Consider the following 25,356-nt stretch of genomic DNA (forward strand, 5'->3'; position numbering starts at 1 on the left):
GTCCATCATCACATGTATTTAAAATCGTTGATACTTGGTGTCATGAATCCATAAAATTGTAAAACATCTTAAACTGTCACAAATAGAGCAATCTGCCAAACAAATGAATTCCTGGACCACGTGCTGAAACCTCCTGCCATGGCCTGAATTGTTTTGTGAGTGAGCAGCTGAAAATCCACAAGCACCTACTGCTGTCTTTTCTCTGTTACCACAGTGGAATTTCATTTAAAAAACTGTAGAATTAAATAAATGAGTTTCGCAAAGGGAAGTTTTTAAAGTGGACATGTTCCTGTGTTGGCAGGTCAGCGGTGATCCTTCCTGTCACTTCACGTCACTCTTCAGACTTTAAGCTGTCTGAAGAGACATGTCCTCCTCCCGACCTCAAGGTCACTGCTCCGTTTAAATTGCATAAAAGGATTTCTTAAAATAAATACATGAATAAATTATCAAAGTTTGAATCAGTGTTTCATTTTAATTTTAAGAAACATGTTCGTTGATTATTGCTGTGGTAGAAATTTGGCTACCAATATATCAGTCAATAGTTATATTAAAAGAATTTACACTGGCAAAGACGTCACTATCAAATCCAAATGACAAAGAAATGTAATTGAACCATGATATTTTAGATGAATTGTAAACTGTATTATAAATAAAAAGAAAAAACAAATTCAATCAAATATATTTGACATGAAATCAATTTTCAACATGAAATTTAAACGGTGACACCTATATTTTCATAGAAGGGCTCATATTGGCAGGATATTATCGACCAACCTTTCCATAATCCCCAGAGATCACTTGTCAATAAGCGTAGCCAAATACATCCCTTCATGTTTGCCAGATGATTTCTTTGTAAAGCCTTTCATTAACCGCAACAAATCAGACATTAATTGATATTGAAATGTCATAAATTATTACTTAAGAGTTGGTGGATGGCCTCCCAAATCCAGACAGTCCACGCAGGTCAGAGGGACACCCGGCTGACCTAGATACTAAAAATACCACTGGCTGCATATAATTAGTGAAGTAATAATATTAGAAAGCTTGATTGGAGAGAAATGGACAAGAGCTGGAGAAGAAGAGGACTTATCTTGTTCAGCAGCCGTGAGCCTGATCACACATCCATACACAGAATTAATGGAGTTTTAGCTTATTCAGCTTAATATTACATTTGAATAAATTACACAATGAGAGGCATTTTGATAATACAACCAGGGCAGATAGTAGGATCCATAGCAAATGTTGGTATTCCAAGATTTCTATCGTTCACATCTTTCAGATCAGAATTTAAACTGAAGTTGAACTGAGTTAACATTTTCTTAACTGGCAGACAGAAACACATCATCAGTGTTATAGGTAGAGCATAACATGCATTTTGATGATATATCTGTCTTCAACAGCATTGAGCCACTGGCTCAGGTAACCAGCGTCCATTAAAAAACAGGCATCAAGAAAGCAGATGGCAAACGTGGGCAATCTGTAATAAAAAAGATAAAACTGTGAATGATAACCTGTGTTTTTCAACAGGTCTTTGGTCCATATATTTCAATCTATCAATCTTTCCTGGTTTGTAATATCACTTGAGTCAAACCTGGTGACATGAAAATCAAGCACAGCTGTGATTCAGCTTCAATCCAATGCCAGGGTGGTTGAAGAAGAAAGAACTTACCATTTCACTGACCATGAACGAGAGTTGAAGGATTTCAGTCTAAACAAGACACAGAAAGACAGCTCAACTGTTGTGACGGTGCCTTCAGAAGTCTGAGTAAAAAGAATCAACAAATCAACCAGACAGCTTCAGCTCATCCAGAACGCTGCTGCCTCGCTTACACCAAGAAAGTGTAGCATATTACATTGTTTCCTCAAACCACTACTCCAGCTTCCTATTTATCAAAGAATGGATTTTAAAATCCTTTTACTCATTTATAAAGCACTAAAAAGTTTGGGCCTGAATACATTTCTGATTTACTTGTACGCTACAAGCTATTCAGATCGCTCAGGTCAACAACGACATGTTTACTAAGTGTTCCCCGAATCCAAACCAGATAAAGTGAAGTAGCTTTTAGTTTCTATGTATCTGAGGCCTAATAATAGTGTAAGCTCATTTGAGTTTGCTGCAGCTTTCAAATAAATTTGATATGTAACATCTTTTTTTTTGTCAGATTTATTGTCTTTTAAATGCAATCTTTAAATTTAAATTAATTTTTTTCCTTTTAATTCTAAGCCTCTTAAAAGCACCTAATCTGAGTCTGAATTGTGCTGTAGAAATAAACCTGCTTTGACAGTGCAGTGGTTACTTTGCCGGACAGTTGCCTGCTCAGCAACACTGAGGTGTATGAAAGCATAGAGCACTCCATCATTCCTCAGGGAGGATACAAAAACAAACAAAAAGTGACGCAGTATTTTAGATTAAAAAGGAAGATGACACAGTGAAGTGAAGGGTTGATTGCCCAGGATGACACACAACCAGAGCCCCTCAATGACTTCTTGCAACCAGGGGCAGATGATTGTGACAAGCTGTCATCGGTGGTTTCCACCTGTTTGCAGTTTTTATCAGCAACACTGGCAAAAAAGCTTAATAAGTAGGTGATCTGAAAGATAATACTATGTGTACTTTTCTTCAGGAGTAAGTTGCACGATCGTTCAAATACAAATTCAAATATATTTACGCTAGGTTTATACAGGGAATCACACAGTTAAAAGATATTTGCCAAACATTGTATATAAAGATGAACGACCTGATTGCCCCTGAAAAGTGAAGCCAAAGCGTCTTGATCGCTACCTGGTGGCTGGCTGTAGTATAGATTATAAATCCTGAGTGTCATCAGGACCTTGCTACCTCCGCTCCATCCCCCGATCACTATACAGACTCGGGATCTTAATTGACAACATTCCAGTGTTTATATCAGGTATTTAGTTTTGTCTTCCTTTTTTGAAAAGTGGAAGGATGTTGAGACACGTCATACCTCTTTATACAGAGACAATGGTCTTTGCATGGTTATTACAGATATACAACACCAAAAATCTTTTTAAATCTTTCTCTCTTCCCAAATCAATCTATAAATTCTGCAGAGCAGGGTCTGACAGGACAGAGCATTAACCTCCACTGTGGGCGTTGATAAACCTTTTACATCATTCAGATGAAAAGACCGCAAAGTCGGGATAATTATGCATCCTCTTAAAGGTCATATGGTGAAAAGTGAGAAAAGGTACTGTGTCTCATTAGAATTCCCAACTCACCGTGGACATGCCGTTCTCTATTGTCACCAAAGGTACCGGTGTTGAAGTAATAATTGCTCTTTCCAGAGTGCTACAGTTCAGTTGTGTGTGATTAGAGCCGCTGTCCCACTCCTGCAGATCATCTTAACACAGCTCCAATTACACAGGAGATGATTAGCTGTTCCCTGTAGAAAAGGCCGGGAGGAATACAGGGGACCCAGACAGACAAATGATCTACAAAAAAATTATGTCTCCCATATTTATGAGAGGAGATAGATGTAATGAGTGATTATTTTTCTAACCCTAAACAGACAGGTGCCAGCCAACAATCAATTTATTATAAATTCAGACACTTTCAATGGGTTACCATACTGTTAAAATAAATCTTATGTTAAAAAATGATTAAAATATAGATACAAAACTGTTGAAGTCAAACTATGAGCAAAGAACTAAAATAGGCAAAGACTGTATTGACTGTATGTAAAGATGGACGACATGATGGCTCAAAACCCATTAGCTCCCACCATTGAATGAGCATTAGTAGCTGTCAGGTTTCGGCAAAGTTCACACCTATGCAGAGGGAAATCCATCACAGATGTGTTAAAGCTACCAACCTACAGACAAAGCCTCAAGAGACCATGATGCAATGCAACTAAACGACATTTTGTGCTCAGTAAGCGGTGCTACTCTCAGCTTTTCTCAGCTGAATTTCTCACTCCAGTGCATTTAGTTGTGCACTCTGCCAGCTGAACATATGTAAGCCTCGGCTGAATGCAGCGAGTTCACAGCCAGTCACAAGAGACACTCTGGGAGATAAGGGATAACCGGACCAGGAGACAGAGAAGACATGGTTGAGAAAAAGAGGCAAAATTAAGGATATAAATGACAACACAAAGATCTAAGAAAATAAATGCTGGAATTCAGATGTTACAATTATCATCGTGGATCATTTTGTTGATACAAACAAATGCAAGACGATGCACTTGACTGGTTTGTAAAAAGTTTGAAGCTGATGTCAGTATGATGTCAATCTTTACTCCTGAGATGTCCAGGAGAGAGAGAGCAGTCTGGGGTGACTCTTGGGGAAAAGGCCGCCTCTCCTGGGAATGTCATCGCTCTGTTGGTGGCCTGTCCTGGAGACTCACCCTGACACCAGTTCAGCCAGCACAGGCCCAGACACTAAGCCGGGCTGACAGCACCAGTCGGCTCTCCTTGGCAGGCGCTGCTCTTACCTTACTATGCCCTCAAAACTGCCCTGTCTTGGTTCAAAGATAGTTTTGCGTGATTAAAACTCTTAGTCTAGAGTTTTTACCTTTTCTTCCCCTTTGGTCATGGAAAGAGTTGGTGTAGGTACACAATGCATCCGAATATCGAAATGGCTGGGGGCGAAATGGAAGTCAGTTCAAGAAACAGCTGGAATGGCACAGACCTCTGCCAAGACTGAACAATCCTTCACATCATAAATTATAGTTCAAGAAAGTTAAACAAATTCCTGGATCATGACCCTTAATCTGAATCTGCACCTGAAAGTCATGGGTTCTTCCCTCATCCCTCCGCAAAGTTTGATGGAAATCAGGTAAGTAGTTTTGCATAACTCTACATAACTCATAACTTTACCAACAATGAAACGGAAGAAGGGTGCTCAGAGTGTGCATACGTCTGCCAAGGCTTTTCTCGGCACGTAAAAGAAGGTGAAAGAAAATTCCTGCATCCACTTCTTTATCTGGACACGCTCAAAAATGTGATGGGTTTTTCCTCCGCCCATGGCCCGACCTTTCAAACAGTTTCAATGAAATCAGTCAGGCAGGTTTTGCATAATCCTGCTGACAAACGGCAAGACATAGTTCTTTGGCGACGCACCTATTTAGAATTAATACGTAATGGACAAAAACATCTAACAGAATCAAGTGTTTACGTTAAACTTCAAAACCGTTTTGACAATTTACCTTTTTTTACCTTATACCTCTGTATGGTTCTAAATGCATTGCAATAGTAGCGTAAGACTTCAAGGGAAGACAGCTGAGTATTTGTTTGGTATTGATTAAGTGATTGATTATAACGTTGGATTTTAGTTCTTTTTCCTTACAATTCCCACAGTGCAGGGAGAAAATCAATCACCAGCAGGATGTAGACCACTCTTAAATTCTAGCTTCAAAATAATTGAGGGTATAATTTTAGCTAATCTGTTAAGGGCAGAGTATTGCAGTTAATGGAGTTTCTCCTAAAAATATAATGCTAAATATTTAATTATTCCACATTACTATTATACCAACGCTTCCAGGAATAAAGCTTTAAAATAAAACTGTGGGTCTTCCGCCCATCCAGAAATACAGAAACCCTCCCTGTGAGGTCGCCGGTGGGGGGTGGAGGTAAAGAGCAGACTGGTGAAACACAATCCAGGAGGATAGAGTGGTCGGGGGTGGTAAAGCAGCCGAGGCGATGATGCTCAGAGGCCGCTCAGAGTCCGTTGATCAGTGTGCCACGTGACTCCTCCACGCCACCACACATGCTTCCGCATCAGCCAATTACAGTAATTAGAGGATCGTTTCCAGTTGCTGAAAGATTCAACGCTCAATTTACTGGCTGCTGAGATCACTTTTACTGGACATGTTTCAGTAACTGTGAACGTTAAAGTGAAATTGTTATCAAGCCGTTTGTAAAAGCTGCAAAAAAACGGAAAAATCCAATAACACTTGCAGCATGACGATACCATATTTATATGATGTGAAATTGTGTATTGCCTCTGGAGGGTTTTTTCTGGGTATTAAATACAAATTTGCATACCTCACAAAAATCCCTGGCTAAATCCCAATTGTGCTAACAAATTAGAAAAGTATGTTCCTAGAATAATATGTTAGTTTAAGGTCTATTTCCTTACAGGTACCGAGTCAACATGAGTGATAGTAATGTGAAGTACAATGACACACACTTCATGGTAGAACAATCAGTCACACATTAATGACCAGGCCACGGAGGTTACTGCACAGTGCTGCTGGCACAGCCACTTCAGCGCTGGAGTGTGGCAAAGGAGCCAAAAATAAAACCAGTCCTCCATAATGAGAGCATGAAGCATGTCCACTTGGGATCTTACTGTCCTCTAATGTTATTGCCCTGTGAAGCTCTGATGCAACACAGTGAATAATCCTGCAGCGTTTGGATACGTGTACCATGGTCAGCGTGTGCTCCCAAAATGGAAAATCTTTTGTAAAAGTCGAGGTTTGAGACATTTTTCAGTTTTTTTTCCCAGGGGTAATGGAGCTGTTTAATCTTCAATGATCACAATATGATCCTTTAAAAGATGTATCATTTAGACGTTAATGTTTGCCAAAATGCACCAATATGAAAACTTTAGATTTACTTTGAATTTAACCTAAGATGTGCATTCATAATTACGTTTTACATTTAAGAAAATATATTTTCTCATAGTTGTTTTAATAAAGTTTTCTGTTAAACAGCAAAAATATACATGTTGGCCGATTTACTTATTTACTGGCTAATATTCACTATTTGTTCCAAATAATCCACATTGGTTGGTCTCTAGTGTAGTGTTCCATTCATTTAGTATATTAACTTTTCATGTGATGTCTAATAACACTTCAGACAATGAAAGTCATAAGGTTAACTTCAAGGTCACTTCAAGGTTAATATGATTTTGTATAATAATATGGGGACGTTTTTAAATTAAATTGTATTCTGAACCAATTATCTATTTCCAATAATGCAACTGTTGCAACAGTTTAATGGAAAAGTAAAACAAACGTTTTTAAATCCATTTAGTGTGTACGTATCATTTATACAAAAAGTTGAATGTGCCAGTTCTCTCGCAGGAAACTGGCACATTAATAGTTAAAAAAAATGTGTAATGCATTTGGACTGATAAAAAGAATATCAATATCTATGATAAAACGAAAATTCTAGTTAACTTAATTTGTGTTTGGTATAGAAATTTTGTCTTAGTTGTTTTGCTTTAATGACAACTTTGAGTTTCTAGAACTAAAATCCACCGCGAGCAGAGAGAGGATGCATGAATATATGACTCACGTACTGTCAGCCCAGTTCGACATAAAAAACTGCTTTCATAGAATTATGATTAGGGATCAATATGGACATAAAATTTTTTGACATGAACTTGTCAGATGTGCAACAGGACGACAGTTTAGAAGCGGTGAGATGGAGTTACAGGTGAGACAAAACCTCAGAGGGTGTTCTCTGTCCCTCGTCCTACTGACACGTGCATTGTCAGGTTAATAACAGCTTCTCCCCATCAGTGTAATAGAGAAGACTGGCCACTGTCAGTTTGCACCTCTTCTTTCATGCTGCTGCGGCTCTGAACCTAATGGTGACAAGCAGGCTCACTCAGGAGGCTCATCGCTGTAATGAGAGCGCCCCATCCCAGTGTCTTCTGAGTTGGATAATGTTATGAGCGCTCAGCTTTAGGCTTTAATGCCAGAGGATTAGCACTAAAGCTAAATGTTACATTAGTTTGTGTCCTCCATCCCTGGGGTCTCCTATATAATCAAACGCATATATTATCAATTTATACGAGGATCAAGTCCTCCGTCCAACAATGTTTGAAAAAGGTACAGCCAGTTAGAGTCACTTTGGCAAATTTACACCCGCTATCCTTTTGTTTTACAGCAATTTGTAATATTATTTTGAAAGGTGCAAGTGAATACGCGAATGCACATTTCTCATAGTCACAGCTGTTTATATATAAGAATTGCAATATATGGTTGTATATCCTGCTAGGTTCTTGTTTTAATGGTCTGGTTTAATGGTTTAATTTCTATTTGCAGGCTTAATTTTAAAGGGCTAATGTCATAAGCAAAGTGTCACAATCACTAATGCTCCATAATCATGAAACCAAAACAAACTGAGAACTATTGTTTATGCTATTGCAGACATTTAATCAGCATAAGCTACTAAACAAGACATTATAATTAGCAGCTACCTAAAGTAGGATACTTCAGTAGTTCCAAGATGATTGATTGAATCCATGTGGTTTGTGTTCTCTCTCCCTACACTATGCAAATCCCACAACTAAAATAAGGGCTGACTTTTAATTATCTCACACAGCCTCAGTCTATTTCTCACTTCTCGTCCACACGCCCACAGTGAGAGGTGTTAAACTGGGACAGCAACTCAAAAAGCTCAACTCCAACCAGAGAAAAAGTGAATCTCCCTGGGTTATCCTGGGTCGGCGACACCAAAGTAAGCACACACGTGTGCGTGCACAAACAGGTACATGCACTTTGTTTTCAAAATTTCACTAGCGATTATCCAAAAGTTCTGGCAAAGTTCATCGATGTAAACCCTACCAGTCCCAAAATAAATAAAAAATGCTGAACATCCTCCTCTTCCCCGGGCCTCTTTCCAGGGAACAATGGGAGACATTTTTGGCCATTGGAGCCGGTGAGCGAGGGCATTGAGAGCGGGATCGGATGGAGTGAATTAGTTTAAAGCCTCAGTGGAGAATTAAGCTGACACAACGGCACTGCTATGACCATGCTATCAGCTCCTGCCACGCAATACTGGCCCCAACCTGGAAAACCCCAGTGTTGGGAACAACTGACACCCCTGTACCCACGCTGGGGTACATTTTCATATAGATGCAGATATGGACGTAAAAGCAGAGGTCGAGTTGCACCTAAAAGTTATCTTCTAGCATGAGGTGAACCCTCCAGGTGATCTCCTGTCGAAAGTGCACAACAACTGACTCGAACATTTGTAGAGCAGGACCGAGAGCAGCTTTATTGTCTGAATGTCCCCGAAGACACCAACAATTGCAGTATTTTTTAATTATAGCAATTAGTGAATGCGTTGTTCATTGACTATCAATCTCAAGTTACATATCTCTCCCAGGCTGATTTTAACATCATGCGTGTATGATTGGAAACAGGTGTCTACCTAAACATTTGTTTTTTCATGAAATGGTTAAAAAGATAAAAAACCACCTTCAAATAAATGCAGTACAGGTTTCTGACATGTCCTCCTTACTCCCGCTCACGTGTAAGGGACAGTTTCTTAGCCCTGTCTTATGAATGGCTTCTTATAACTCTCTCCAAAAAGGCCCCAAACGAAAAGGGGCAAGTGGCATCCCACCATATGCCTGCAAAAAACCCACCATATGCTCTACTGGGTAATTCATTTTTCCAAGGCCACGGGGCTTCTAATCAGCAAAGCAATATACTAATAATACCCCAACACACTTTTGAACCTTTGTAAATCATGTGATGAATTTTTTTAAGCTTCCAAACGTTTAAATATGCATATTCTGTCTTGTGTCTATTCTAGTAGCGTTGCAGATGAACGTGTGGGTGTCACAGTGACTGTGTCTGAGCGTGTGAAAGAGCATGTAGAGAGTCAAGTTGGGCTTTTATCAGCGTGTTGGTCATGAAGAAAGAGAAAGAGGGGGAGAGTCCAGCAGACAGTAAGTGAGAAAGTAAGTGATGCTTGGAAATAATGGGGTCTATGATACCATCCAGGGAAAAGGGTCAGCTGCTGGTAAATTTAGGGGTAAAATTAGGGCTTCGCTGGGCTCGGCTGTAAGGAATTGACAGATGGAGGATGGGCTCCCAGGGAGCCAGACCTGCTACAAATAGCTCTGTGGGCACACACTCTCCTGTCTGCAAATACATACCAACATGAAAAAAGCTCTGAAAAAGACGACAAGTTCCAACGCAGATGTATGCACACCCACAAAGACACATTTGAAAACAAGTATTCCTCTCTGAAGCTTTCGGACAACACGTGTAGGCTCTAATTAAAAATCGCAGACTTGTTTGTTCTGTCCTCTTTGTGGAACATGACCAGATGTGATCTGATTCTTGACCTGGTTTCTTTTGGTTTTGTTTATCGTCCTTAACACAACGATGGGGTCCACATCCACAGGAACTGTCCAATCACACTGCAGCTTAACCATCAAGGTTAGAGAGCAGATAAACGAGGGAACACATACATTAGCTCTGATAAATTCACGTTGCAATCCGAGCTAATTTGCAAGAATTGCAGGGGAATTTACAACTGTGAGGAGTATTAAACAGTTTAATTCAGCTCTAAAATGAACTGCAAGAGAAACAGAGCGGGGGTTTGAGAGCACCTAAAGATGTTTGTTCAGTGAAGAGGTCATTAGGGACAACATGTGTGATAAGTGACACAGTTTCACATGGGAAGGAGAAGGCAGAACTGCAGTTTAGTTAGTGATAACTTAAATAAAAACCATGAACCCCTATTTTCTACAGTTGCCCTCTCACATATGTATAAATGCAACAGGAGATTATTGTCAAAAGCTCTCAAATCTTGTTGTCTTTTAGTTGACATCTTTGTTGGTGTCTTATAGATATTCGTATTTTCTATGTCCAACTGTCTGGACAATTTCCTGCTGTGTTCTCACAAGGGCTCACTCAGACATTAACAGGACATTTAACCGGGATGCAGGAAGGAAAACTCCCAGAAAATGTGCGGAACAGCTGACTCGGACATTTGCGTCCTTACATAGACCCTCCAAAGTATTTCAGGAAAATGTCTGGACTTCAATGCATGTCTGAAAGCAACTATAAGTAATCTATTTCTTCCCCACTGTAATATAAATACCATGGGATAAAAAGACAAGTCTAAATTCAGAAAATCTGAACCTTTTTTTAAAAGGAAATTCTCCAGTGTGGTGTTGATGGTGTCTCGATACTGTCCAGAAGTATACTCCCAAAGTTAACTTTCCCTAAATGTGAAATGGGGGACGAGAGTGTTTGATCACTACAGGGGAGGTTTGTCGTTTTGGGCAAAGGCAGATGCCGGGGTCAGCAGAGGGAGGGATGGCTGTGGGGACACTGGATCCTGAGCCGATTAATTTTCTCACCCCCAGGGTATCGATGGAAAGGCAGACGGGGGCTCGTTTCTCGGCCTGCTGTCAAGGTGAGGACATGTTGAACCCTGCACACCAAACCGTCACCCCCAGCGTCGCACCGCATAGCACATTAGGTAATGAAACTCTTGTTAAAAGCCAGGATACTAGTTTTGGGCAAGGTGAACTGTTTTCTATACCTCAGAGTGATTCTGCTAATAAGAGAGTGAAGAAAATACTTATCAAATTAAATGCAAACTTATAACCAGAAGCGGCTAAAATGACACAGATCTATATCTTTCGTGTGACATATATAATAGTCTATATCTCTCATTAACAACAAGAAGACGAAAATATTCTAAAAGAGCTTCCACTCGCAATGAAAGCTTCTGTGTTGAGCTAAGTGGCTACTTAAGTGGAATATTGCATTTTATCCATTCTTCCAAATGTATGTCAAACACACACGCAGGAGTTAGAGTGTGCACAACAGGGCTTATATTGATGACACACACACTCTTGTGTCACTCGCCACACTCCATTATCACAAGTGCATGAAAGCTTAGATCCAGCCTGTTTAATGAAGTGTAGCCAGTCTGCTCTAAACAACTACGAATGACGAGGCGTAAAAAGCTTATACAACTGTAGCTCACAGTCGACTGCAAGCTTCAAAGTGAAATCATTACAAACCCCACGGCAGCACTGAAAGTCTCTATATGTAAACCTATTTCTCAAAACTTATTCATGTGACAATTTTCTAGAAATTACTAAAATGTACATTTAATAAACTCTAATAGTGCTCACAGATTATTATTAGAGCAATAATCGGAAAAGTTAATGCATCATCCTGAGTTATCTCACCCCTATAAACACCAGCCGGTTCAGATACATTTCGAAGTTAAATTTCTATTCGCGTCACACTTTACAAGACCATTGTGACAACGTGCAATGCTAACAACACACACATCACTAAGAACAGATGTTTGCTGAGAAAACTTGCAAATAAAAATAGCAAGAATCAACATTGGATCTGTCACAGAAAAATGCATCTGTGAATCGCTTAGTTTTTCATCCAGCCTTAAACAACTAAGGCACATAAAACCAAACTGAAGGCTTTAAGATTGTATCATCGAAAATGTTTGCAGCCCACTTTAAACAACAACCAGCTGAGTCCAGGAACAAGGCCGTTGCACCACTTTTTCATCGAGTGTGAGTACAGTAACATCACATTCCTAATCCCTGCTGACAAGAAATGAAGTTTCACAAATGGAATGGCGCCAAGCCTGAAATAGCTGTATCAGATGGGAGTCTCAGAGAATAATGTAATTAAGGTTTTTGGTAAAAACTCGGGGAGCTGGGAACGAAGGAAGGCGGGAAAGTTCAGGGCTCTTCTGGGCTTCCACGCAATATAAAGACTTATTAGTGTGGGACAAAATTAGTTGATGACGATGACAGGTCAAGATGGTTCTGAGATATATTGCAGTTACAATTATCAGCACAACAGAGGCCTTTTAATGCATTAAGTATCTCAATATGAATAAGGGATCTTTACATAAACTAGTAAAAAAAATACTTCATTAACGGCATGTCTGAAAACGGCACACATTTCATTTATTTATGTTTCATCTGTATCTCACTTTGAGTGTCAGAACCATGCACATGATATTTCCTGATTATGATGGAGAGAGATTGAGCTGTCAGCAGCAATAAGTCAATCGAGGTCCTGTGCACCATCTGCCTGAGGCGAGCGTCGCAGTGGATGATGAAATGCCACAATCGCTATCACAAGAAAGATCGTGAAAAGTTTATTCTTAGGAACCTTCTGATTAATGCAAATTACACCTTGCTGAAACTGGCAAGACAGAGAAATCTCCAGCTCCCCCCTTTCCTCACATTATCTGCTCAGCTGCAGATTTTAATACCTGAGCGTTTTAATTTTCTTCCTTTCTATTTTAACCATCCAGCTTTAGTTCAAAGTTTTCCCATTTTTGTCTATTTTCTGTTACAATATGTTTTTTTATTTGTATTAATTTCTTTTGGAATCATATTGTTAATGAGGGTTGATGAATATGTTGTTTTGCGGAAAGGACAAATAGTCACAATCCTGCATTTCATGGAGGCAATTCAGCTCAAGTGCTGCAAAATTGGCCCTGTTCAGACCTGGTATTAACATCTGTTCCAATCACAAGTGCACAACGTTAATTTTCTCTGTTCACACCTGGCATTAGAATGCGTCCTCAATGTGTCTCCGGTGAACACTTGTGATCGGATTTCACTTCTCGTAACTATATGCAAATAATCAGGACTGTCATTTGTGTTTGCGAAGACCAAATCATGTTTTTACCCAGTCTGACTACAGATATGACCGTAAATTGAATATATTTGTATAGTGTGTGTTTGTGTGTCATTGTGTGTTGCCGTGAGCGAGAGAAAGAGAGAGAAAGAGAGCAAGCAGAGTCAGGAGGGACTGAACGAATATATGTGTGCAGCTATGAAGAAAGATTTTACCATTTTGAGAAAACGTATCAGACCCTATGTAGTGGTCAGTGTTGGTATGGTGGCTACAAACAAATCAAAGTATGTATATTGAGAAGATTGATTCATTGTGAAACTGTGCCCAGGACACATTTGCAATCACACAGCAAAAATAATGTGGCCACATGCGTCCTGAACTTAGCTCTAGCCACTTGGGATCGGATCACTCAGGACAGATGTCAATGGTCTGAATGGTGTCATAGTAAGACTTGTTGGAGAGATTGAGAATGTTCAGTGACTCGACCAAATGACACCCAGCTCCAGATGGGGTGTTTTGACTTGGGTTGTTGTACGACATTTTTAATGTACCCATTTAAGCAAGATCAAATTTCAAATTTCAATTTGAAGGTTAAACATTCAAATACCTATATAAATGCATATAAACAAAAAATATCCATCTTTCCAAAACAATCTTATCACATTGTCAAGGGCCGTGGCTGAACCAAATCCTCCCTTCCCCTTTATCTCTCTCTGTCTCTCTTTGATTCGTCTCTACCAGTTCCCTTTGGTCTGAAAATAGGGAAAATGCGTGATACCTGTAGCCATAGAAGCGGCAGTGAATCCCACTTAGCCATCTCCCTGGGAGGCGAAACCCTTTCATTTAGACACAGACATGCAAAGGATATGTGAGCTGCCACCTGTGATTATGGTGCAGTTACATAACCAGGTTCAGAGTCTGCATGTGTGAACCTTGTGATCTACTGTTCTCCCGGCTCGCTGCGCCATGGAGTTGAAGTCTTACATTATGCAGGAGCCGGTACAGTACCTGTTGCCGCCACAGGCCGAGAGGCGCTTTAAAAGGACGCTTTGAGCTCCATTAGTTGAAGTCCTCAGCCAAACACAATAGCCTGGTGATGATCACACACAGGCTATTGCAAATAACCCTTAGAAGCCTGAAATCAGAGGCTGCGAGGGAGAAAGACTGGGAGCGCAGAGAGAAAGAGAAAAAAAGAGGGTTCCTGCACTGATGAATCATTAGTGTTAAAGCTGGGGCTGAGCCAGTATGGCTGTTTTTAGAAACTTCTCACTCTTTCACCCCCCTCCTTTACTAATTGTCATCTCTTTTAGCGTTTGACTGATGACTGGCTCTCTGAAGACGTGAGAAAAGGGGCACTCAGCTCTGAGGGTAATGTCACACTTTGAAGCTGTCAAGGGTAACGGTAATGTCCTCGACCGTGGCTGAGAAAGCGGTGGCTGAAAGAACAAACCATGGACACCGAATAATTCTTCAGATATGCAGGCAGAGTGACAGATCAAGACAACAGTCCTGCGTTTTCCTAAAATACTTTATGTGTAGGGCAGTGCTACTGAAACAGATGAAACAAGAGAGCTGACTAATCGTGATTGGCATCCTTCAATTCGAATTCATCTAACACAAGAGTCACTGGTGTGGAGATGCTGTCATATTGTCAAGCACACGCACGCGCGCCCACAAACACACGCAGCCTCAGTTCAATCGTTGTTGATTAGTGGCTGGTGACAAGTGTGAAAGGCATCACTCTGCATGGAGACACAGCGGCCAGCAGCTTGATATATTGATACACACTCTGCACCGCACACAGCGCAGTCTTTCATTACAGCAGGTCAAAGAGACACGGGCCCTGGTCATGTTGAGGCCATGCAGCGATCAATATTCTCACCTGGTGAATTTGTTTGACTCCAATAGAGGAACTATAATGAGTCGTTTCTACGAGGGTGACTGTGGCAACATGCAGAGTAGATGGACTCCAAAAAGCGGCAAACTCTGAGTTGTTCATTTTGCTTGGGAAGTCAGTGTTCAAGCCTGTCTCTCTAATTATGAGGCCTCCATTTACTTTTGATTAACAAGTGATCGCACACAATGGTGGATTGTCTGCTCGTGTTTTCTCAATGATACGTCTGTGTGCATCAAGTAGCTGTCAACTGGTGGTGCCATGATGTGGGAGGCAGGGAGAGAGACAAAGAGACAGAGAGAGAGGGAGGGAGGGAGGGAGAGAGAGAGAGATAGAGAGAGAGAGGAGAGGAGAAAAAAGGTAGGGAGGGAGAGAGGAGGGGAGGGGAGGAGAAAAGAGGGAGGGAGAGAGACTGCAAATGGCAGCTTCTGTGACACCGAGGGAGGGAGGGAGGGAGAGGAGAGGAGAGAACGAGCAAGAAATAGTCAGGGGGGAGAGAGTGTGAGAGAGAAAGAGAGAGAGAGAGAGAGAGTGTGTGAGAGAGAGAGAGAACAGCAGTTCAAACTAGATCAGATTGCAAAAGATTGATAGAGAGAGCTGTTCGGTTAATACGCCTTGAGGGAGTATTGTACAGTTTAACGGGAAATGTGAGGGACAGACTTTATGTGAGTAAAGATGAGGGATAACCAGGAGACCAGCTGAAGAAACTGCCTCGAAAGATGGAGATACAAAACCCTGAATTTTCACTGGGATAGCCTTCGTTAAAAGGTTTCACACCTGTTTTGCACGTCCAGCAGCGGCGGGCCCGGGGGTCTTTCTGGGAATCAACCTGGTCATTACCACTGCGTTTCACCTGCACTCGCAAACAGCTCCTGAGAAAAAAAGACAAGAGCACAGAGATCAAGCCAGGATGAAGAAATTCAAAGGGGGTCGGTGCCTTGTGCTGAAGATGATGGAGTGGTTTTCTCCAGTATTAGAGTAACACGGAGAGAGAAGGAGCAGCAGCGGTGGCAGAAGGAGAGAATGCCTTAGTTTGGTTACTGGGAGAGAAGATATCACCTTTTACTTCTGCAGCCTGGTGAAGTTAAGGTAGAAAACAAAAAGGTAAGGAAGGAAAACTTTACCTCAAACTTGCAGCCTGATTGTTACCTCAACATTTGCCAAATTTCATTGGTCTGTAGTGATAAACATAAGGAGACAATGGACAACAATGTCAACTCACTGTCACTGCTGTTTGGCCCTGTAAATGGTTGTGTGTACCTACAAGCTTACAAGCTTTAAATCAGTCTTAACGAGTATCTATTTGTCAGAGCCCGAATGTGTCAAATTAATCAAATGAAATTGGCATCGTAGATGACATCATTACAAATCACATCACAGCTTTATTGGTGCAGAAAAGCTGTTCTTTAGAATACATTTATAGAAAATATTGATTTCTTCCATGCAGAAATTGATCATTAGTTGATCATTATCATAATTTAACAGAAATGTCCTACTGGCCAACAGGGCCTTGCTTGTCATTATCACAGCATGATATTGACAGGTACCCAGATCACAAATAGTTAAAATAAAAAAGCTGACATAGAGCTAGAAGGCAGACAAAGGCAACAATTAAAGGTAATCCATTCAAACAACATTTAAATCCTGAAGTCAATGATCTAGATTCATGTCACAGCCTGTTCACTGAGACAGAGTGAGAGGATACAAACACATCATTTTGTGTGAAAACGGTAGGCTAATGCTAAAACTCAAAGGCTTGACAATCAATTCACAATAGAAGAAACATTTTCTGGTCACATTTAAAATGTGGAGGCCTGATTTCCGGATTTCAGTTTCCTATTATTTTAAACCGAAAAGATTGATGACAGAAATTTGTTTGAAATTGGACATCTAGACAGAATGTAATCAGCAGGATCAAAAATTGAGTCAATGTAAACAAACAGTTATGTTTCTAATGTTACTTCCTTGGTAACAAATCCACCTGTAAACCCTTGGACACCTAATTTCATGTGTGTGTGTTACTTCAGATAACAGTAGCATCTTATTTGGCATAATAATACTGGAGGGACAGATATCAGTAGGACTCACAGGATAAAGTATTGTTTCTGATACAGCACATTTTTATCATTGCATAAAGAAATCAACGATGTGAGGGCACAAAAGAAACAGAAGGAAAATAATGAATGTTATGCAATGATGTCTGGAGTTCACCGAACTCATGGTATTTTCAATCTCACATTTTATTCACTTATATTTTCCAAAAGACAAGTTTGGCACAGATTATAACACAGTCCCAAAACGGTTACAATAATATTTCAAACACATGGAGTACACCTTACTGTATACACAGTACCTTCCTGTGTGGCTTCACCTGTAACATCTAGCATTACTGTCTTTTAAGTAATCTATCTAAGCTTTTGTGCTTTGACCCAGTGGTGTCACGTAAAACTGGAAAAACAGTTTAAAATGGGTGATTCAGCCTTTGTAAACGGGTACTTAAAGAAAGTAATTAAAAAACTTCACACGTGATGATACAAAATGCTCAGTGAGGATCTCACATGTGGGAATGATCATTCGACAAGAGCCGAGTGTTTGAATAGCTACAGGTGGGGTTCTACTTGCTGTATATACCAGCTGTTCTAACCGTGTGAGAAGGTGACTCAACTTCTTTATGAACACTTCTTTCTGACACTTCTCTCAACAAGCACCTGAGATGTAATCTCTGCACAGGAGATGGCCTACATAGCGAGTCGAACAGCCTCCAGGGTTGGTCAGTGTCTGGTTCTGACTTACTGCCTCTGTCTAGCAGCATTTTTCTTTACTGCACTACATTAGAAAAACAACAATAAAACATGTTACCATTCAGAAAGCATATCTGCATGGGGAGATGGTGTGGCTTTCTATAGGAAAATACCTGTAGGTCACTTGAGATGAGATGAGTTCTGCATGATGAGCTATAGGAAAATACAAAGACACCCGAGCCTCGACTCTTCCCTCACAAAGGCCTTGGGAGGTGGATTGTAGTGGCTGAGCTCAGTTTCCTGCATGCTTGTCTTGAGATGAAGTACCTTCTCTCACTCCACCTCATTGTTCCACCGAGTCCCTTCCATTATTTTGCACATCTAATTATTTGTCCTAGTTATCCATTCCTCATTAGCTGCAAGGTTATCATCTCTCTTAGTCACATCTCTCAACCTCCTCAAGAAGACACACAGCAGACAAGATCGCAAAAGGTTGTTCAAGCATAAGATTTGCATAATGGCACTGAATTGCTCTTGGAATTCACAACCAGTGTTAAAAGCAAAATCGAAGATCCCAGAACAAATAAAAAAGTAAACAAAAATTCAAAACACAGGACTGGAACATGCTATCACTTCCAGATCGACTCTCCAAATAAGGACAACTAGCTTTAACTTTACACCTTTAACAGCTGCAGAGAACTCATATTCAATTGTCTTTTGTCCTATTTTTGGACAACAGCTGATTTCAGTCAGAAAAAATGGCTTGTCCAAGTTATCACTTTTTCATTAACATGATTATATTCTACCTGCAGCTAAAGAACTACAGATCCCCCTTTGACTGTACATTATTTGAATCAAGGAAATTCAGATTCCTATATATCCAGCTGTCATCTGCAGCTGCTAATGTCAGATTTATATATCTGAAAGTAGTAATAAGGTGTGCTCTTTGGCTACATTGTGTTTTCCTGATACAGACATGTTTGACCCCTAAGGGACAAATTTGAGACTGTGCATGAGATAATCCGGCTACAGATCAGAAGAACTTCCACCTGAAAGAGTGTGAGTAAGGAGGGAATTAGTGTGAATTTGTGGCAGACGGCAGGACACCTGGGATTTGGGAGCGCACATGAGTGAACTGTCAAGTCTTAGGCAGACAGACACAGAAGGGACGTGGCGAAGCGATAAAAGCTGTCTGCACCAGAGGGGCCTCAGTCCAACACCCACGGGTAAAAAAAAAAACTTGACCCCGAGACTTGTGGTCCAATGCAGTGGCCAGGAGATCTGCTGCCTAATCAAGACTTTGACGACGATCCATACATACTGCAAATGTGTGGTCTAATTTCGTAACAATCTTCTAAGCCTAAACTGTGATGAATAATTACAATGAATAAGTCATACACAGGATTGTACAGGGGAGAATCTATGACCTACTTTTATGGAGCACGATGGGACGGTGTGGGAGATTTACCTTATCCTCATAGAATGATTAATATTACTGCAAATTGTACAGAATGGGGTCAAAGAAAGTCCAGTCTCCATCCCTGTACACAGCATCTGGAATTGCAAGTCTAGGTCTATGCACACACACACAGATTTCCCTTAGGAGTTTTAACACACACACACACTGATAGGCTGTTATTCCTATACCATATGACAGGGCTTTCACACCTAACCAGATACAAGCAGTTTTTTCTTTGCTTCCAACCCTCTTTATAATTTGAAAGAGAAAAGCAGAGGAAATGTCACGTGACAGAAGTGGATCTGCAACGAGGCCGCAGCTCTTCACTTACCCAGCCAAATTCAAAAGACTTGAGAACCCTTCAGTGAGGAGCTTTTGGGTTTTGAGTCGTGAGGTTTTAATAGAGCAAAATGGCAGAGAGAGGAAGTATGAAGTAACTATCAAGTAACTGATATTATCGATATAAACAATATAAACCCTGACAATATAAAAACACGTTAGTAGCTTATTGTTGACATGATTTATGTTATCGACAGAATTATATTATGTTTGTGGCAGCAGCTTTAGCGGCCGTTGATTATTGTGATTGGTCGGAGAGACCAGTCCTGTCACATTCAGTACACTCATGTGCAAGCCTGAATGACAGGTACACAGAGAGGGCCCTCCACATGCCCGTGGTGGGAATGAGCACAAATAAAGCAAACACTAGTGGTATGCCGAGTTTTGCCTGCCTGCTGAGGATGGTGCAGATGTTTTTATGTTGTACCAGCCTAACACACAGGCACCTTATCCAGTCTAATAAGCTATTGATATCTTTTGAAACCTTATTTTTTGGACCAGCAGAAAATCATTTTGAGTGCTACTTATGTACTAAGGTTTTGCCATTTAGTCTCCACAAGCTATTGTGGTTAGTTCTTTGGTGATGCTTTTATACACTGTTATGGTGTTGTTTGTCCATTATGTGACATAAAGGTGCTAACATTGTTCTCTTCTCCTGACACACTCTGCAGGGATTGGATTAAAACACACCACTTCCAGCCAGCTTCTGTCTATGACTCACTAAAATGCAGGGTAGCCAGTAATCAAGCTGTGAGGGGCCACAATCACACACTGGGACTGGAGGCTTGCCCTTCTCCTCTCACCCTGCAGCTGGAGGCCCTGCCAGGAGCATGAGTGTGGGGAGGCTCAACCGCTACAGCATTGTGTCATCCGAGGAAGAGGGTCTCCGCCTCACTACCATGCATGGCATGAACGGCTTTGGCAATGGCAAGATCCACACACGCCGCAAGTGCCGCAACCGCTTCGTCAAAAAGAATGGCCAGTGCAACGTGCAGTTTTCCAACATGGAGGAAAAGTCACAACGCTACATGGCGGATATCTTCACTACATGTGTCGATATTCGCTGGCGATGGATGCTGTTAGTCTTCACTCTGGTATTTGTTGTCTCCTGGCTGGTCTTCGGCTTAGCCTTTTGGGTCATTGCTTTGCTGCATGGCGATCTGGATAACCCTGCCGGAGATGACAACTTCACTCCATGTGTCCTACAAGTCAATGGATTTGTGGCTGCTTTTCTCTTCTCCATCGAAACACAGTCTACAATAGGTTATGGCTACCGCTGTGTGACTGAGGAGTGCCCAGTGGCCGTCTTTATGGTGGTCTTTCAGTCCATAGTGGGCTGCATCATTGACTGCTTCATGATTGGTGCCATCATGGCCAAGATGGCAAGGCCTAAGAAGAGAGCACAAACGCTGTTGTTTAGCCACAATGCTGTCATCGCCATGCGGGATGGAAAGCTGTGTCTCATGTGGAGGGTAGGGAATCTTCGTAAGAGCCACATTGTAGAGGCCCATGTCAGGGCACAGCTCATCAAACCTCGAATCACGGATGAGGGTGAATATATCCCTTTAGACCAGATAGACATTAACGTGGGCTTTGATAAAGGCTTGGACAGGATTTTCTTGGTTTCACCCATCACTATTCTCCATGAGATCGATGAGGAGAGCCCTCTTTTTGGGATCGGTAAACAGGACTTAGAGACAGCAGACTTCGAGGTTGTTGTCATCTTGGAGGGCATGGTTGAAGCAACCGCCATGACCACGCAGGCTCGCAGCTCCTATTTGGCCTCTGAGATCCTTTGGGGTCACCGGTATGAGCCAGTCTTGTTTGAGGAGAAGAACGTGTACAAGGTGGATTACTCACACTTTCACAAAACATATGAGGTGCCGTCCACCCCCCGCTGCAGTGCCAAGGACATGGTGGAGAACAAGTTCCTAGTCCCCAGCTCTAACTCCTTCTGCTATGAAAATGAGCTGGCCTTCCTCAACCGTGATGAGGAGGAGGAGGATGTAGTTGGCGGAGGCAGGGTGCTGTCAAACCTCAGTCCAGACCGGAACAGCCGACATGAGTTTGATCGCTTACAGCCCAACAGAGCGCTGGATCAACGGTCATATCGCAGAGAGTCGGAAATATGACCTCAACCTTTGGACCCCAGGTCAACTTTTGATAACTTTATCCAAGGGTAATAATGCCGAACAATGCAAAGTGCCATAGGAACTGACTACTGTGAAAGATTGGCAAAGAAATAAGACCACAATATAAGGGACACTTAACTGGAAGGAATGGGGGGAAAGCAACAGTACACAGCTTAGAAATTGTGGTGAGGAATGTCCACATTCAAGGAACAACAAAAGACCTTCTTCTTTCATGGAAACTTGAATCTTTTTTCACATGGTCATTTTGAGTTAAGAGTTCAATGAGAGGGATCAAAAACTATTATGACAGATCCTTGAAAAATGATATTTAGTTGTAAATACATTGCGTAGGTAAGTTATGTTTTGTGTGCAGTATCAGTTTCCAAGTCGTCTCTTTAAATTGTTCCTATTTCCTCTTGTTCTTGGGCACAAATAATGATGTTGCAAGGTTTCTTTTTAGTGTTCCTTGCATTGCTGCAATGGCTGGACCTGTATTCAGTGGCACAAATTTAAATTCATGCACTGCAGCATTGAGATGCAATGAGCCATGATAAAACATCTGACCGCAAGCCACTGAAAACAACAATAACTCAACACCCTTCTTTTTTACATTGGGGTAATCGGAAAATCTACCAACATAGGCAGAATTTGCACTATGTAGAAATATGTTGAACAGAAGTAAACCGGTACTGAAAACAACTATTTATATAATCTCTAAATGCCTCGTGTTTAAATCCACTATTAAAATATTACGAGCCACCATCATTAATTGAAAAAAATAATTGCACTATGAAGACCATAAAGAAATATGTTGAACAGAATTAAACATCATGATTCGGCGGCCCTGGCTTACGAACATAAATTGACAAGTATTCAGGTTGAGAAAAACAAAGCACAAATAGCCAATAGGACAACTAACTTTGATGAACATGTAGTTAAAATTTTATTTTTGCAAGATATAGGTCGCAATATTCAGGTCTCCATTGATCATATAAATAAATCTATAAAAAATCTATAATAATGTTTTGTAACCACATTAAGAAATGCACCTTAAAGATTAGTGAACTTAACTTACATAACTTGAAAAATAATGTTATGAAGACTGTGACAAATTGGCCGAAATTGTTCACACAAATGTATTTTTGTTCTCTTTAAAAACAAATCTATGCATATTAATAACTGTATCATGGGACAGACGGACAGAAAGACAGAAAAGTTGTTCTTTGCAAGATGAAATAATGTACTGTAATGACATTGCTTTAGGTCAGGGGTTGGAAACCTTTTTCCTATCAAGGGCCCTTATTATTATTTTTTTAATCCTTCAAGGCCCATACTAAAGTTACTTATTTTATTGAACACATATATCACAGTAAACTCTCTGCAATGTGTTGGACTGGTTCTTTTTTGGCAAAGAGGCTGATGTCAGATGGCAGTGATGATGATACTGCTGTCAGCTGTTTTTTCAGGTGTTAGTCAGTAAGTCTTGGGTGGAACTGAGTCTATTAAAGAACCAATTAGGAAAGGAATGGCTCACAGCAGAAGGTTGTCTGAAACGGAGATACAACCTTCAGTGCATGTCTCCTCAGATTGAAAAAATCCTCAGGACGTACACACAGTGATAGAATTTGATCAGAAGGCTTTGCACATAAATATTTCATGTTGTAGGTTGTTATGCATATTAGCTGGTTCCTAATTAAACAGCTCAACAAATATGTTGATTTCCGTTTCATGTCCTGAAACCAAACTCACCAGCATATTCACGTCATAGCAGGCTTTTGTTCACGCAGAAGAGTTAAATGCAGTGTTTGCACACAATGCACAATTTTAATGTTGTGCAATTCCAGAGCAAGCAGCTCTGCTGCAGCAACAAGGCTCCTTCACAAGTCCCCCCTCTGTATGAGGTTTCACTTAATAGTTTGTTCACAGCGAAACCTTCCTGTGTAACATTGTCTCTGTCAGAGTACTTTTACTTTAAGTGTTGAAAGCTGCTTGTTGTCCATCCAAACTCTGTCAAAGAATTTAACATTTATTCAAGAAACTCACCCACTTTAGTTATATGTTTCAAGCTGTAATTAAGCTTGAGATTGGCCTTTTTTGTGCTACGTTCACCATGACTGTGACCTGACAGGCATACATTCATTCAGAAATAAAATGTATTAAATGTCTCACAGGCCATGTATATCCCAGAGGTTCCCCACCCCTGCTTTATTGAATGACAAATGTTAAGAAAAACAGCCTGGAATAAAAATCAATTTATAAGAGTATTTGTTACATTCATCAAATCGATTCAACAATAATTACAATCATATCTAAAAATGTTAAATGTGCACAGGGAATTTAGAAACTTCATGACATTTCTTTGGCTGGAGTGTTTTAACATTTTAGCATTTAACATCCTTTCCAAAGTATGACAAGGGCGGAGGTATGTAAAACACTTTGCATTATGATAAGGCTCAAATATTCTTAAAATATTACGACTTGAGTAGCTGGGCCTACATTTGTAATAGTGGACAAAGGTAACATATTTTTCTCCTGTTACAAACAGATTCAATGTCTGTTTCAAATCTTTATAGACTTGACAAGACAGGACAAATGTATCCTTTAATAAATAGAAGGAATGTGTGCACGTCTAAATTTGGCTTAACATTTACACGAGCAACAGCACAACAAATAAAAAATAACCTCCTCCTATTTTCTTACTCCCGTTCCCCTGGTATTTACAAAACTCACACACTGTAGAAATCTAAATACATTTTAGCAATATGATGAATGGAGCAATAAACACTGGAGCACACATTTTGGAATAATGTTAATACCTCTATTCTAAATTATTCTCTTGTAATACACTGAACAGAGACATTTATAGTTTTTGAGTCACAGATAACAAATAAAGGGAACGATGACGGGAGAATGATGAACGTTTTTCAGTTTTTATTGTATTTGTATGCATATAATTTATTTGGGCAGATATTAAACCTCAGATTTGATACCAAAGTAATGGAGTGTAGCTAAGACTAAGGTCCTGAGGTGATTGATCCCAATCCTCCAAACACAGTTAATATTGACAAATGGGTTGTTATATTCCAATAATGTGTCCTCCACTTAGCAAATGGGCTTTGTAAAGATTAGCATTCCTTTTAATAGTGTTATTAGAACATTTAACATTAAAACTAAATCCATTTTCATTCAAAAATCTAAACTAGAAAATGTCCAGTTGTAGATCAAATCAATCAAACCTAAATCAAAGAGAATTTTCAGATGTAGTTATAGATTGAATCACTCGTTGTCAATATTAACATTAGTTTAAGAGACTGAAGTAGGATGCATGACTTCTTTTCCCTTGGCATGGACAACAGCATTTTAATATGATCCTGTATTCTTATTCAAACCTAAACATTTATATGTTGTGTCACAAGTGTTTATCTTAAGTCCAGTTTTACCT

General features: G+C 40.3%; 1 protein-coding gene across 1 annotated transcript; it reads left to right on the forward strand.

The window, feature by feature from the left end:
- Positions 1 to 15,216: 15,216 nt before the first annotated feature.
- kcnj12a (potassium inwardly rectifying channel subfamily J member 12a) lies at positions 15,217 to 21,914 on the forward strand. The gene is made up of 2 exons (XM_061095046.1): positions 15,217 to 15,242; positions 20,609 to 21,914. Exon 2 carries the CDS (start codon positions 20,613 to 20,615, stop codon positions 21,912 to 21,914), a length of 1,302 nt encoding a protein of 433 aa, XP_060951029.1. The 5' UTR covers positions 15,217 to 15,242; positions 20,609 to 20,612.
- Positions 21,915 to 25,356: the final 3,442 nt, after the last annotated feature.

Source organism: Limanda limanda, chromosome 21, assembly GCF_963576545.1.
Source record: "Limanda limanda chromosome 21, fLimLim1.1, whole genome shotgun sequence".
Taxonomy (NCBI): Eukaryota; Metazoa; Chordata; class Actinopteri; order Pleuronectiformes; family Pleuronectidae; genus Limanda; species Limanda limanda.

What these genes read in the sequence shown, in the direction of transcription:
- kcnj12a (XM_061095046.1), top strand. Translation starts at nt 20,613, where the DNA reads ATGAGTGTGGGGAGGCTCAACCGCTACAGCATTGTGTCATCCGAGGAA.